General features: G+C 34.0%; 1 protein-coding gene across 5 annotated transcripts in view; it reads left to right on the top strand.

The window, feature by feature from the left end:
- The window catches only part of LOC101897375 (centrosomin-like), a 52,496-nt gene that overhangs the window by 12,248 nt on the left and 24,350 nt on the right, over nucleotides 1-15,898 (top strand). The window contains exon 2 of one of the 5 annotated variants that reach the window (XM_059123557.1): nucleotides 10,459-11,155. The exons of 3 other annotated variants lie outside the window; for them this stretch is intronic. In XM_059123557.1, the coding sequence (XP_058979540.1) occupies nucleotides 11,070-11,155 (86 nt within the window). In that variant the 5' untranslated portion in view covers nucleotides 10,459-11,069. Of the gene's footprint in view, nucleotides 1-6,411; nucleotides 6,687-10,458; nucleotides 11,156-15,898 lie in introns of those variants that run through there. One more of the 5 variants, XM_059123558.1, reaches the window with a different exon arrangement.

The following is a 15,898-nucleotide window of genomic DNA, read 5'->3' as shown; positions in this document are numbered from 1 at the left end:
GTGAGAAAATGTATAGAGGGCTTTTCATAAAATGTTGGATCTGTCGCAGATTCAAGATGAAAAGACATAAACGCATAAAGTTGGAATATAGCAACATAGTTATCAATGTCTAGTGATTGGTGATCTTAATGGGACCCATCTTTCAGTCCACATTTTCTTTTGCCGTTAATTGCATTGGTAATGCTGCTCTGAAATTCTATTTGCATACTCTCAGCCATATGGCTACAGAGGGTATATATCATTTGATACGGCCAAAATTTGACTCATAGAAATAACAGTTTTAGACCCTAGGTCTCTTTGGAAAAGATCCGTTTGAGGACATTTGGAGTCGATCTTGCGGTATCCGTCCATCCGTCTGTTTGGCTGGTACGCACGATAACTCACGAATCCGATTTTCAGTATCCGATTTGATCCAAACTTGGTACATCGTAATATTATTATCAAACTTAGATCGGGTTCGTAGATGGGCAATATCGGTTCACTGCTTCTGGTACCTCCCCCACAAAATGTCAAAATTTTCAAAGAAAATAATTTACCGCACAGAAAGAGAAGGGATAATCCGATTTTGCTCCAACTTTGCAAATCCTAATATTTGCATCAGTGCTACAGCGGGTGCGAAAACGAACAATACAGGTTCACTTCTTCTGGTACCTCCCCCACAAAGGGTCAAAATATTGAATAATTATAACTCTTATGAAACGTGATGTAAGTGTCCGATAGTCTTCAAATTACACACATTACAATATTTTTATTAACCCAAGGTCTGGTGTGAAAATGGAATATTTCGGTCCACTCCTTCGGGTACCTCCCCCACAAAGGGTCAAAATTTTAAACATCCATGAAGCTCATAAAACGCGAAATTAACATCCGATTCCATTGGCACATCGCAATATTTCAATCAACACAAGATGTGTTATAAAAATGGTAGAGATCGGACTATTCCTTCTGGTACCTACCCCACAAAGGGTCAACATTTCGAATAACCAAAAAGATTATAAAATACGAAATAAGGATCCGATTCTCTTCATATTTAACACATTCCATTATTTCTACTAAAACAACATCTGCTGTAAAGATGGGATATTTTGGTCCACTCCTTCTGGTACCTCCCCCACAAAGGGTCAATATTTCGAATATCCTTGAAGCCCATAAAAAACAAAATTAACATCCGATTCCATTTAGACTTGGTACATCTCAAATTTTATATAAACAGAAAATCTGTTATAAAAATGGTAGAGATCAGAACATTATTTTACTTCAATTCTTTGTCTTTGTTTCTTTTGTTACTCTTAAAGAGTAACTCTCTTTGGATATGTTATGAAATGACTTCCGTGAGTTAACTGACCACTAGTTGCAGTTATCTTTGTTTACATTTCTTTTTGTATGTATTGAACATAAATGGGTTGATGTACGCCAAAAAAAAAACAAAAGAGAGAGAGAGAGAGAGAGAGAGACAGAGCGATTTAACGGGAGTATACGTTGTTTTACTGACATTAGCTCTTTCATGTTAATCATTCCTTAAGATGGCCCCTCCAAAATATAAATGCAATGTAATGACACATTTTGAATTTGTTGTTGGTAGATAAACGAATTGCTTTCTTCTTTTGTGTTCCTTCTTACACATTTGTTTGTTTTCAATATCGGTAGTTTTATTCATAAATACCCGATTTATGTATGTGGGTTAGGGATTAATGCATTACATACAAATATTGAGTGATAATGTGCCGTTTGATAACGTCGTCTTGCCTACTTTCACATATACACATGCATGTATGTATGTGTATGTGCATGAACAACTGTTGAGAGTTTTATGCATTTTTTTAGACATTATCATATTTTTTTGGGGCGTTTGGTCTACTTTCCATGCAGTTTTTTTTTGGTTTCGGAGGGAAAATGTGTTAACTAATCATTTCTCCCATCGAATTGCCCCTTAACACCCAACTGAAGTATTTTTATGGCATAGGTGAGAATAATGTTTACAATGATTTTTCCCGTCTTTAGTTTTCATTCTATTCTTTCTTTTTTTCTGAAACAAATAATCGAAGCACCTGGCCGCTCGCCTTGCCAGGTGAGATTTGAAATAATGTTATCACTTTGTGGTTGAGTGTCCGGAAAAGCCCCCTAGGATGCCAATAGCATTACACGCTTGCAATTATCAGGGCGCCTACTTTTTGAAATGATTCCATATTGAGGTTAGATAAATATTATTGACATCATTTACCCCCATTCTCTTGGGTGTGAAATGATGGTTTATTTATTATTTTCTTTTTTTTTTGGTTGAATACATCGAGAAAACAATTCGATTGATAGATACCTACATGTTTATTGCCGAATGTGGTGGGAAATAAACTTTGCATGTCAAGAGAAAGAGAGGGATCATTTGTTCTGTGAGTAAGGATTCTCTTTAAAAATTAAAATCTCTCTACTCTAAATAATAAAGTTATTATCAAAAGGAAAAACTGATAAAATATGAACTTTTTTTAAATAAAAATCGCAAATTCGAAAAATTTGGACTGAATTGTGTATTTTTTTTTTAATAAATGGATATCAGAATTTTCTATAAAGGCTAGAATTGTCCGATGAACATATTTCTTAAAGAAAGCATGTTTCTATTTCATATTTTCATAGAACAAGGATCCAACCTCTCAATGACTACGTCGATGTTGCAGATATACAGGGTGAGATAAAAGAAGTGCTACAATTTCAAACGCCATAATTATTACATTTTTTTGAAATTTTATTGAATGAAAGCAAAAAATGTCGGAAATAGCATATAATTTTAGAATAAGTTTAGATTTGTTCGAATTGGTCACCTTTGGCCGAATAACTTTTTTCCGGGAAAATTTTCACTAAAATGCTTTTGTAGGCTTGTAAACAATCTAATGAGCTATCACTGGAATAATTTTAACAGCTGTCGCACGAGTGGCTTTAAAATGACAGCAGTCTGAAGTTGGTTGCATTTTTTCATCTCATCCTGTATGTCCATAAACAATTTCCGCCATAATCCCTCTCACGCAAAATTCCAAGAAATCCAAGAAAATTTAAAACCACTTTAAATTGAATTTCCCTCATAATTTCCCATTACAGTATCGTAATTCCAAGTCATTTTGAATACTTACCAGAGGCAGATACTGTAAATTTATGAATAGTATTTGTTATTTTTTTTATTTTTTATAATACTGACAGATATATCCAACAAGTGTTTCCATTTTTTTTGTTATTTTTTATATATTTTTTTTTTATATATAAATATGGTCTTGGCTGGGTGGCTGTGTGACCGGCAGGCAGTCAGGCTGGCTGGCTGGCTGTGTCTTCCAGGCTGACTCTATCAACCCAGTCCACTTGTTATGGCGAAATACCACACATACAAACAACCACATTATTATAAATGTGTTATTCTCTTGTTTAAACAATTGAGTGCAACGTTCCTTTTTTGTTCGATTTTTTTTTGTTTTGCTGCGGGTGTGAATGGCTGTTGATTGAGATGCTATGTCTGGTTGCTTCTTGTACTCCAGATACACAGATACCATAGTCCAAATAGAATGCAATGAATGCATGCAACAAATATTGGAGAAATATGTATTGCGTTCTGTTAAAACGCATTCAGGCAGCTGATATTGAGAACAGTGAGACAAAATCTGGCCACGGAATTTTTGGATTCTATGGCCATCTATGAAAGTTTAGATGACAATTTCACCAACTTTCGGACAAATCAATGGCTTTTTTGGGCAGATGTCGGTTTTGATTACCCGTGTCAGAAAATGTGAAAATTTTGGGTAACTACTCTCCGGCAGATGTATATAAGATTACATTATATATGAAAAAATTACAGAATAGATGAAAAATATGCATCTACTAAAGATGGGTTGGCATTTTTTGTTATCTACTAAAAATAGATGAACAATAATGTAATTTTCCTCGGAGTAGATGTCAGTTTTGGATATCTACCATAGAGTAGATGTAACTTTTGGCTATCTTTCATAAAAATGTCCATCTACTAAAAAGTGGTTGGCATTTTCTGTCATCTACTATAAAATAGATGAACAATAATGTCATTTGCCTCAGAGTAGATGTTTATCTATTGGATATCTTTCATAGATTGGTGATTTTTTTTGCATCTACTGCATAGTAGATGTCATTTTTGAAAATCTGTTAATGGTTTCACAAGATTTTTGGTCACTTGGTATGGAATATATGCAACTTTCAGTCGTCTACTATAGAGCATGTGATATTTGTGGGTTATCTATTGAAAGGTATTTTCCATCTACTATAAGTTATTGGCCATTTTGTCATCTACGATATAGTAGATGACATTTTTAAGCATCTACAAAAAATATATGGGAGATTTTAAGTCATTTACCATATAGTAGATACATTTTTTTAGACATTTACTCTAGAGTAGATGTGATTTTAGACTATCTACCACAAAGTAGATGTAATTTTTCAACATCTACAACACAATATAGAATTATTTTAATCATCTACTGTGATGAAGTTGATTTTTTTGGTCATCTACTGTAAAGTAGAAGAGTAGATCTTCCTCTACCAAGGTGTAGATGTAATTTTTCCGACATCTACAACACAATATAAAATTATTTTAGTCATCTATGGTGGCGAAGTTGAAATTTTTGGTCATCTACTGCAGAGTAGACGTGTAGATCTTCACCTGGAAAGGTGTAGATGTGATTTTAGACCATCTACCATAAAGTAGATGTAATTTTTTCTACATCAACTACACAATATAGAATTATTTTAATCATCTACTGTGGTGAAGGTGACGTATTTGGCCATCTACCAAGGTGTAGATGTGGTTTTAGACCATTTATCTCAAAATAGATGTAATTTTTGCGACATCTACTACACAATATAGAATTATTTTAATCATCTACTGTCATGAAGGTAACCTCTTCTGTGGAGAAAAACGTATATCTTCATCTACCAAGGTGTAGATGTGATTTTAGACCATCTACCGCAAAGTAGATGTAATTTTTCGACGTCTACAACACAATATAGAATTATTTTAATCATCTACTATAGTTTAGATGTCAAGTTAACACATCTACTCTAGAGGGTATGCTATTTTTGGTCATCTACGGACCAGTAGATGCAATTTTAAGCCGTCTACCATTAAGTAGATGTGCATTTTTAGACATCTACTTTACACTCCATGATTGCATTAATCATCTACTGAAGCGTAGGTGACATTTTGGTCCATCTACTGTAGCATAGATTAAATTTTGTTCATCTACGATAGAGTAGATGTCAAGTTTACACATATACTTTAGAGAGTATGCTATTTTTGGTCATCTACGGAGTAGTAGACGCAATTTTAGGTCGTCTACTATGAAGTAGATGTGAATTTTTGGACATCTACAGTACACTTTACAATTGTATAAATCATCTACTGTAGCTTAGATGAAATTTGGTCATCTACGATTGTGTAGATGTCAAGTTAAAACATCTACTGGCTGTTTTGGCTCATCTACGAAGTAGTAGATGTGATTTTAGTTTGTCTACCATGAAGTAGATGTAGATTTCAATACATCTAATGCGTACTTTATGATTATTGTAATCATCTACTGTAGAGTAGATGTCATTTTTGGTCACCTACTGTTGATTAGATGCCACTGTTTTCATCTACTACAGGTTAGATACACATTTCTTGATAATCAATTAAAAAATATATGACATTCTGGTCTTCTTCTTCAGATAATATGATGTTTTTTCATCTACTGCATCTACTATAGATTTGAAAATAATTTTCAAAATCTACTATAAAACATATTTAATTTTGTTTTAATTTTTCACGTCTAAATACTAATTTAAATCCTAAATTTGAATACATTTCCCCGCCCCAATTTTCCCACTGTTGTCTCATTCAGAAAAAAATTTGAAACTACCCACATACCCGGCACATAAGAAGACGTCGTGCTTCCTATAATTATGAGTCTGTGAAAAGCAAAAAAAAAAAAAAACCGAAATGAAATAATTCTCATAATTCAATTACCGCAACCTACGCATAAACCAATTTTTTTCACTCAACTGAATTCAATACAACAATGAATAGGAATGTCAGATTCAATTTCGCACAATTTCTGGTTTTTGTCTGAGCGTTTTTTTTTTCTTCTCTTCCAAAAAAACTTGTTGCTCAGCAAAATTTGCATTTAACCCACATTTGTTTGTTTAGATTTTTGTAGTTGGCCATGGTGTTTCCTTGCCATCCTTTTGGTGGTTTTCCTTTTACCAGGGCAATGGGGGTTACCATGGCAAACTATTTTGGTTGTCCTGCCAACTTGTCCCCCCAACCTTTTTTTTTTTACTTTTAACTGGATATTGAATGACAAATTAACTGACCACTGACCAGAGGCTTTGTCATGCCTAAGGAAAAAACGGATTTTATATTTTTTTACAAATTCTAAAAATTCAAGTGGTTTTTGTGGCTGGGCATCCGGCCTGCCGATCGTCCCATGTTTTGCTAATTTCCAAAAATAAATTCCGTGTCTAAATTTTATTGAGTGAGTGATGAATGCACAAGTGTGTCCCAAAAAAGAAGACAAAATCAAAGGAGAAAAAATAACTTGTGCATGCCCAGAAAAAAAAAAAAACTTATAACAACAAATGAAAAACATGCAACAACAACAACATCCACATCCACGTGAACCCTACATGTCGCCCATCTACATCAAGTAAGTGCTAAAAATCTAATTTTCTTGTCAGTTTTTGGTTTTCTGCTACTTTTTTTGATTTTGGCAAATGCAGTTTTCCACAGCTCCCCTCCTCTCCATCTTTTCGGAAAGACGATGTTCGTTCTAGTTTCGGTTTTACAGATTACAACAATGCACAATTTTCTTTTATTAATGCAAATTGAAAAAAATCGTGACTTTCGCGAAATGAAAGAACCGTGAAAAAATATGTTTGTTGTAAATTTTTAAGCGTTGACATGAAATACATTGTTGGTGTTGTTGTTGCTGCTTCTTTTCCGCTCTGTGATGAATGTGTGAAAAATGATAATAATTTTTGTTGTTGTTTTTTGTTCTATTAATTAGAAGTTTGTTGCTTGTGAATTGTGTGAAGAGGATGTAGGGAAGGAAATTCAAACAAGAAGAGGGGGGGGGGGGGGTGTAATTTGCTCCACAAACCGTAGATTTTTTGTGCGAAGTAGCTGAGGTTTTTGGGAAAATTTGAAGAGTAGATGACATTTTTTGTTCATCTACTGTGGAGTAGATGTCATTGATGATAACCTTAAATAAAATAGATGTATTTTTGTGACATCTATCCTAGCGTAGATGACATTTAGGGTGATATCCCCTAGAGTAGATGATTTTTTTCGGCCACCTACTATGGAATAGATGACATCTGTGTTAACCAGAGAGAAGATGACATGGATGATGATAATCTGAAATGAATGATAATCTAAATAATGGATCATATACTCAAGAGTAGATGGTCTACTACGGAGAATTTGGAAATTTTGTTAAATTGCTTTCGAATAGATGGCAAGAGTGATAATCAAGAATGGAGTAGATGACATTTCGGGACTTATTTTCAAAAGTAGTTGATATTTTTGCCCATTCATTATGGAATAGATGCGGAGTAGATGTAATTTTGAATCATGTAGCGGAACGAAGACAAACATCTCTGGCCATATACTCTAGAGTATAGGGAATTTTTGAACATCTACAGTGGAGTAGACGACTTCTACTGCGGAGAACATGAAATTTTTTTGAAACTACAATCAAGTAGATGACATAGATGCTAATCTTGAATAGTGTAGATAACATTTGAAGCAATGTACCTTAGAGTAGATGATATTATTGGCCATCTACTAAGAAGTAGATGGCGTTTTTATTATCCTGCTGCCAAGTATATGCCATTTTGAGTCATATATTATCAAGTAGATGACATTTTTATGACAATCTAAAATAAAAAAAAATTAAATTTTGGCTTATCCACTTCAGGGTATATATGATATGTTTGGAGTAGATGATAATAGGTCCTGAACTATAGACTTTATAAATTTTTCCAACATCTACTAAAGAGTAGATGTCATTTTTGTTGATCTATTATGGGCTTAATGGCAGTTTTGATAACTTATTGAAGAGTAGATTACGTTCTTTGTCATCCACTAAAGAGTAGATGTCGGTTTTGTGACATCTACTCCAGAGTAGATGAAAAATTTTGGTCATCTACTGAAGAAAATTTGACATTTTAAGTCATCTAACCTGCAGTAGATGTCATTTTCAGTCATCTATCCTGAATTAGATGCCATCTACCTGGGTATAGATGTCAGTTTTGGTCATCTACCCTGGGGTATATGGAATTTTTTGTCATATATTATGATTTTAATGGCAGTTTTGATCATCTATTGCAGAGTAGATTATGTTCTTTGTCATTTACTAAAGAGTAGATGTCGGTTTTGTGACATCTACTCCCGAGTAGATGACATTTTTCTTCATCTACTGAAGAAAATTGGTCATTTTAAGTCATTTAACCTGGAGTAGATGTCATCTTCAGTCATCTACCTTGAATTCGATGACATTTTAGGTCATCTGCCCTGGTGTAGATGTCAGTTTTAATCATCTACCCGGTAGTAGACGACATTTTATATCATATACCCGGTAGTAGATGTAATTTTTGGTCCTCCACTTTAGAGTAGATGTCGCTCTTGATCATCTACCCCAGAGTAGAAGTAAGTTTTGGTCATCTACCTTGGGGTAGATGGAAATTTTTTGTCGTCTACTCTAGAGTAGATGCCATTTTAATCATCTATTATGAGTTAAATGGCAGTTTTGATCACCTATTGTAGGGTAGATTACTTACTACTAATGAGTAGATGTCGGTTTGTGACATCTAATCTACAGTAGATGAAATTTTTGTTCATTTACTGAAGAAAATTTGACATTTTCAGTCATTTAAGCAGGAGTAGATGTCAATTTCAGTCATCTAACCTGGAGTAGATGTCATTTTAGGTCATCCGCCCTGGTGTAGATGTAAGTTTTAGTCATCTACCCCGAAGTAGATGTTATTTTTCGTCATCTACCATTAGTAGATGTCATATTTGGTCATCTACTTTGGAGTAGATGTAAGTTTTGTTCATCTACCATGGGGTAGATGTAATTTTTTGTCATTTACTTAAGAGTAGATGTCGGTTAATGACATCTAATCTACAGAAGATGAAATGTTTTTTCATCTACTGAAGCAAATATGACATTTTCAGTTATCTAACCTGGAGTAGATTTCATTTTCAGTCATCTTACCTGGAGTAGATGTCATTTTAGGTCATTTACCCTAGTGTAGATGTAAGTTTTAGTCATCTACCCTGTAGTACATGACATTTTTGGTCATCTACCCTTTAGTATATCTTAGTTTTAATCATCTACCCGGTAGTAGATGACATTTTAAATCAAGTACCTGGTGGTAGAAGTCATTTTTGGTCCTCTACTTTGGAGTAGATGTCAATTTTGATCTTGAGTAGATTTCAGTTTTAGTCATCTACCCTAAATTATATGGCATTTTAGGTCATATACCCTGGTTTAGATGTCAGTTTTAGTCATTTACCGGTAGTAGATGCCAGTTTTAGTCATCTACCCGGTAGTAGATGACATTTTTGGTCATCTACCCTTTAGTAGATGACACTTTAATTAAAAAACCCGGGTAGCAGAAGTCATTTTTGGTCTATTTTAGAGTAGATGTCAATTTTTATCTTGAGTAGATGTCAATTTTGGTCGTCTACCCTGGAGTAGATGGATTCTTTTGTCAGCTACTCTAGAATAGATATAATTTTTACTCATCTACGCAATAGTAAATGATATTTTTAGCGTTCTCTATGGACTGTATTTTATCTATAGGGAGGTGGTAGGAGGTCTTCCAATAAAAAAAATACCTATAGCAGCAGCGACGTACCCAGAGGGTCATTTCGACAACATTTTGGGATAGTGGGATCAAAACTTGGAATTTTCAATGTAAAATGTACAAAGAATTTTAGAGAAGTAATCGGAATCGGAAGTATCGGAAGAGGGCCATAGAGGGTCTTCCAGTTAAAGCAGTTCTGCGGAAGAACTCCTGCTTGTTGTAGGTTGTTATAAGCTCATATGAGCATTTAAGATCTTGTTTCCAGAAAATTCTTAAATAGTTTCTACAAAAATATTGAAAATTATGCCTCTTTTTCCCAGTACTAAAATTTGAATCGGGCAAAGGTTTACCTTTTTTTATTGGTCGCTAAAAACGCTTAGTCACAAATGATGCCGTGTGAATTGAAATTGTCAACTCTGAAGCCAACAAATAATTGATGTTGACACAAAATAGCTAAACTTCAACGAAAAAAAGGAAAAATAATCACTCGCAAATGTTCGTTTGTGTATTTTGGGGCAATGGTCTTTGATGTCTCGCAATTGCTTATTTATTTTCTTTTTTTCGTTTTTTTTTTCTTCGGTTCTTCTACAAAACTCCTAATTCTAGATGAAACACAAATGTACATCAACACCACAGGCAGTGTCATCAGCAACGCAACTGCTGCAATAAATGTCCCTTGAAAAAAAAAACCGGCGACGAGGTGCAACGGCTACCAAAGCCTTTTGGTGACACAACAATAAACAACAGCAACGACTTTTTGCTGGTGCTGCTGAACGTGTGACTCATGCGGCTAAGGCTGCATCATATGCCTGCTCCACACCAACTTAATTTAATTAAATTGAAAAATCAAATTCAAACTGAAAATTTGAAAAAACGTAAAAAGAGAAGACCTTAGCAGCAGCAAAAAAAAAAAAAAAAAAATCAACACACTAAAAGGAAAAATCCTAAAAAAAGAAACAGGAGAGAAGAAGATCTACAGCAGCGCTAATTAACGAAGCATATCAAAAAAAAAAAGTTCTGTTGCTTTTCTTGCACTTGAGCACAATAAATTTAGAACCAAAACCAAAAACAACCAAAGAACAAAAATCACTAAACACCAAAGTCTGATCAAGTTAAACTGAAAAAGAAACACCCCGCCCGCCCCCAAAAAAACAATAAAAATTATATTTTATATAATTTTTCTAAGTAAACTAATTTTAATTATTAATGCCTTAAACATGTCGGGAATATTTCGCAGTAATTCCATGTCAAATCACAGCAATGATTCAACGCCCAATAAACGCTTTTCGTTCAGTGCATTTTGGTAAGAATCACTTTTGTTTTTATTATTTTTTTGATAAGAATTGTATTTTTTTATCTAACATTACTAACCTTTTTTTTAAAGAAAGACAAATATTGTAAATTATTCATCTTTTCATGCGGCATTTAATGATTAAGAGAAACACAGGAAATGTCTATTGTGAGAAAAATAGAAGAGATAAGGCAACATTGAAGAGCATGTGATCCACACATGCAGTGTAAGAGAAATAACATTAGATGCTGCTTAAAGAGTTATTTGCAACACAGATGAGCTAAATAACGAAAGAGAATTTTAAAACAACGGTCTTTCATCGAATTTCAACTTATTTAATAATTTAAAAATAAAAAAAGTAATTAAAATTAGTTTAAAAACCTTTTTATAGAAATAATTGTTGAAAATTGTTTATATGACAGAAAAATAGAATCCGTGGATCTACACGACATATATGGGCAAAATAGTGAAAGAGAAATGATTAAGAGATTTTTGAAATAACTTTCCCCGGCGTTGCATTTTTAATTATTTAATAATTTTTAAACAATAAAATAAACCACTTTATCTAAAACAAGTTAAATAGTATCAGCCGGTTTTGCCGACAGATGTATACCCCCAGCCTTGAGTTATGATTATTCAAATTCTCGACCCTTTATGGGAGTTTCCGAAACTGTTGGCCAATATTGACCAATTCGTATCTGACCTTAGACTGTTATAAATATTATAACGTACCAGATTTGGACTATATCGACTACTTCCTAACTTTGTATGAGATATGTGCAAATTTTTGGAAAATGATGTTAATTTCGTGTTTAATGAGCTTCTTAAATATTCAAAATTGTGACCCTTTGTGGGGGAGGTACCAGAAAAAGTGGACCGATATATTCCATCTTCACACCAAACTTTGGATTAAAACAAATATTGTAATGTGTATAATTTTAAGAGAACCGGATGCTTATTTCGGATTTTATAATCGTTTTGGTTATTCAAAATTGTGATCCTTTGTGTGGGAGGTACCAGAAGGAATGTTCTGATCTCAACCATATTTATAACAGATCTTGTGTTGATGAAAATATTGGGATGTATCAAGTCTGAATGGAATCGGATGTTAACTTCGCGTTTTATAAACTTCATGGATATTAAAAATTTTGACACTTTGTCGGGGAGGTATCAGAAGGAGTGGACCGATATATCCCATCTTCACACCAGACCTTAGGTTAATAAAAATATTGTGAAGTGTGTAATTTGAAGAGAACCGGATGCTTTTTTTAAGACTCTATGATCGTGTTTGTTGTTCAAAACTTTGACCCTTTGTGAGGGAAGTACCAGAAGAAATGGTCCGATCTCTACCATATTTATAACACATCTTGTGTTGATGAAAATATTGAGATGTACCAAGTCTGAACGGAATCGGATGTTAATTTCGTATTTTATGAGCTTCATAAATATTCAAAATTGTGACCCTTTGTGGGGGAGATACCAGAAGCGGTGGATCGATGTATCCCAACTTCACACCAGACATTGGGTTAATAAAAATATTGTGATGTGTGTAATTTGAAGACAATCGGACACTCGCATCACATTTTATAAAAATTATAATTTTTCCAAATGTTGACCCTTTGTGGGGGAGGTACTTGTTCGAGTTGACCGATATTGTCCATTTTCGCACCTGACTTAGGACTGATGCAAATATTAAGATTTGCAAAGTTGTAGCAAAATCAGATTATCCCTTCTCTTTCAGTGCAGTAAATTATTTTCTTTGAAAATATTGGCATTTTGTGGGGGAGGTGCCAGAGAGAGTGGACCAATATTACTCATCTTCGAACTCGATTTAAGTTTGACAATAATATTACGATATACCAAGTTTGGATCAAATCGGATACTCTCTTCGAGAGTCCATTCGAGAGTTATTTGAATATTTCCCGATGTCATTTTGTAGGAGGCGGGTTTTCTCTTCCAATCCATCATTTTCAGTTCATAGATGTCTCACAATTTGTAATATTTCCAACAATTTAGTTTTAAGTGACTTTAGTATTTTCACTCATATCCCTGAAACGACATAGACGAAATCCGCTGAGCCCGAGAGAGTATTCCTTTTTCCATAAATTCAATAGTCTATAACATAACTTTTTCCAAAGCTCTTCTGTAGATATTAAAGCTTGATAAGTTTCGCCGCAGAAAATCTTCCTTAGCCCATACCAGATTTTAATAAGTTTAAAACCTCCAACTCTTTTACGACAATTCTATAGATTGCTTGCTTTGCTTGCCGCACAGTGGAGACCCTCGATTTCAAACTTTTTCATTTTAAATTACCAAAAATCCTATTCCCATTCAAATTCTTAAGTCTGCACTGTATTTAAAAAATCTGTGTCATAAAATAGCTCAGTTAATGGCTTCATAAATAAAGTTGTTCTAATGATTTGTTTAAACGCTGTTTTTAGGGTGTTGTCTCAATCCGAAGCCTAGCGACAAGAAAACTAGTTTTCTCAGCACTCAACTTTAAATTTTCTATGGCTGGCAGGCCAGACTGACAGATCTCAAAAGAATATTTAGGCATTTTATTGAATTCAGTCAGAATATTTAATTTGTCGTAACAAGAATAGAAAAACAGCAGCTGAGGAAATTATGAATTTGAAAATCGCCTACATTGTTTGCTGTATAGTGACAACAGTCTTTTCCCCTCTCTCTGAGGGTCGCATCTTGAATTGCTGTGATTTGGCCAGGGAAATGTCCCGTTTGGGCGTTGCAAAATCCGAACTTGCCACCTGGTGTTGCATTGCCCAGTTCGAAAGTCGCTACAACACCACCGCCATTGGCCGCCTGAATGGCAATTGGTCCAATGACTATGGCCTGTTTCAGTTCAGCGATCGCTACTGGTGTCAGTCGTCGGCGAAGCCATCAAGAAGTTCAGCAAATTTGTGTCAAATTAATTGTCAGCATTTGGTCAGCGGCGATGATGTGAGAGAATCTATCAAATGTGCCCAGAAAGTGAAAAAGCTACAGGGATGGCGGGCCTGGTCGGTGTACAATGGCCGCTGTAAGAATGCAAAACTTTTGCCCTCGATAGAGGAATGTTTTTGAAAAATGAAAAACGGGGAAAAAATATAAAGATGTGTGAATAAAAAGAAGAAGAAGATCTGGTGGAAATTCCTTGCCTTTTTATTTTGCTTTGCAAAAAACAAACCGGGGAAGGTGTCTTTTGAGTAACAAGTTGTCTGCAGAACAAATGATAAATTACGACAGTTTTATGCCCCAGGACTGGGAAGAGAAGTGCTTACACACAAATGAACAATAAATAAATTCTGTGATTATTTTATGTAAATTCATTGTGAAAAAATATTTGTTGTTGGTTTTTATTTTTTTTAATTTCTTGAAAGACATTCTTTATGAATGTTTCCAATTTCTTTATGAATGTTTCCACTGGCTATTATATCGAGGAAATATATTTCACTCATTATAAATGGGCACACAAAAAAATGTTGCAATGCTTGACCAACAAATGTTCCCTTTTGAAAATAAAAAAATTATTGAAATTGGAATGTTTACATTGTTGCACGGGAATCACACACACACACACTCACTCACGAGAAAAATATTTTCCAATTTTCATTTGGAAAAAATGTAATCAAAAAAACATATGAATTATGTTTAATTCAACAGAAAAGAAAACGGGTCTAATATTCGTGCAATATTTGCATAGAAATAAAACTCAACAACATCAAGAACTGTTATTTTCTCTTTCACATGCTCTCTCTTTGGAATGCTCTCTTTGAGGAAATTCATTAAATAGTCGTTTAAAAATGTTTATTCGTCTTAGAAATTAGTCTTTTAAAGTTTTATAAAGAAAAGGGACATCTAAAGTTTTTCCATTGTCGGGATACCCTATTCTGGATAAATAATTTCAGAAAAAAATAGGACGGAACAAAACATGTAATAAATTACTTTTATTTACTCCATATCAGTCGATTATAATTATATAAACAACACAAATGATTATAACAACACACGTGGTTAGAATTAGATTTCAAAAAATAGAAAACCTTTAATGGATTTAGAATATTTAAATTTTTTATTTAAATTTAAATCTATCTCTTTTTTCCTTTTTCCTTTTATTCAAAATGAATTTAACCCATTTCCAATTTGTTTTTAATAATTCATTTTAATTATCTCAATTACTGGACTTTTTAAATCAATCACTTGTCATCACTTCATCCATCGATTGTTTCGATGGTGGTCAGTCACTTCACAACGGGACACGGGGAAGTTGAATTACTGTTTGTCTTCTTCTCCTCCTTCTTTAATTGGAACAATTTGGAATTTATTTTGAATTGCATCGATGAGTGAGTGTCGAGTGATGCCAATGCTGCGACGCTACACTCCTATTCTGTCACTGATAAGAGACGTTAATCGACACTTTTTTTTGTTTTGTTAATGTTATGACCTGATGTTTATTTATAAAGGAAAAAGAAGATGCTGATGATTTCATCTAAATAAGACAGATCACAGAAGAAAAACATAAGAAAATCCAGCAGTAGAATGAATGCGTTAGATAGGGATAGAGGGAAGAATTGGGATTCAAAGGTGGCATCTATGAAGAGTTTCAGAATTTTTTCTATGTAAAGAAAAGCTTCAGATGGTATACGTTGGTATATAGTATACGGAGCTTCGTAGGGTATTGCATGTAGAGAAGGGCATCGGAAGGTCTGACGATTTTACTGACGATCTTCAGGAGTTCTTTTATCCATAGAAGGCCTT

The sequence above is a fragment of the Musca domestica genome, unplaced genomic scaffold, assembly GCF_030504385.1.
Source record: "Musca domestica strain aabys unplaced genomic scaffold, Musca_domestica.polishedcontigs.V.1.1 25, whole genome shotgun sequence".
NCBI classification, from domain to species: Eukaryota; Metazoa; Arthropoda; class Insecta; order Diptera; family Muscidae; genus Musca; species Musca domestica.
The sequence above is the reverse complement of the archived record's forward strand: the minus strand, read 5'-3'. Positions and strand labels throughout refer to the sequence as shown.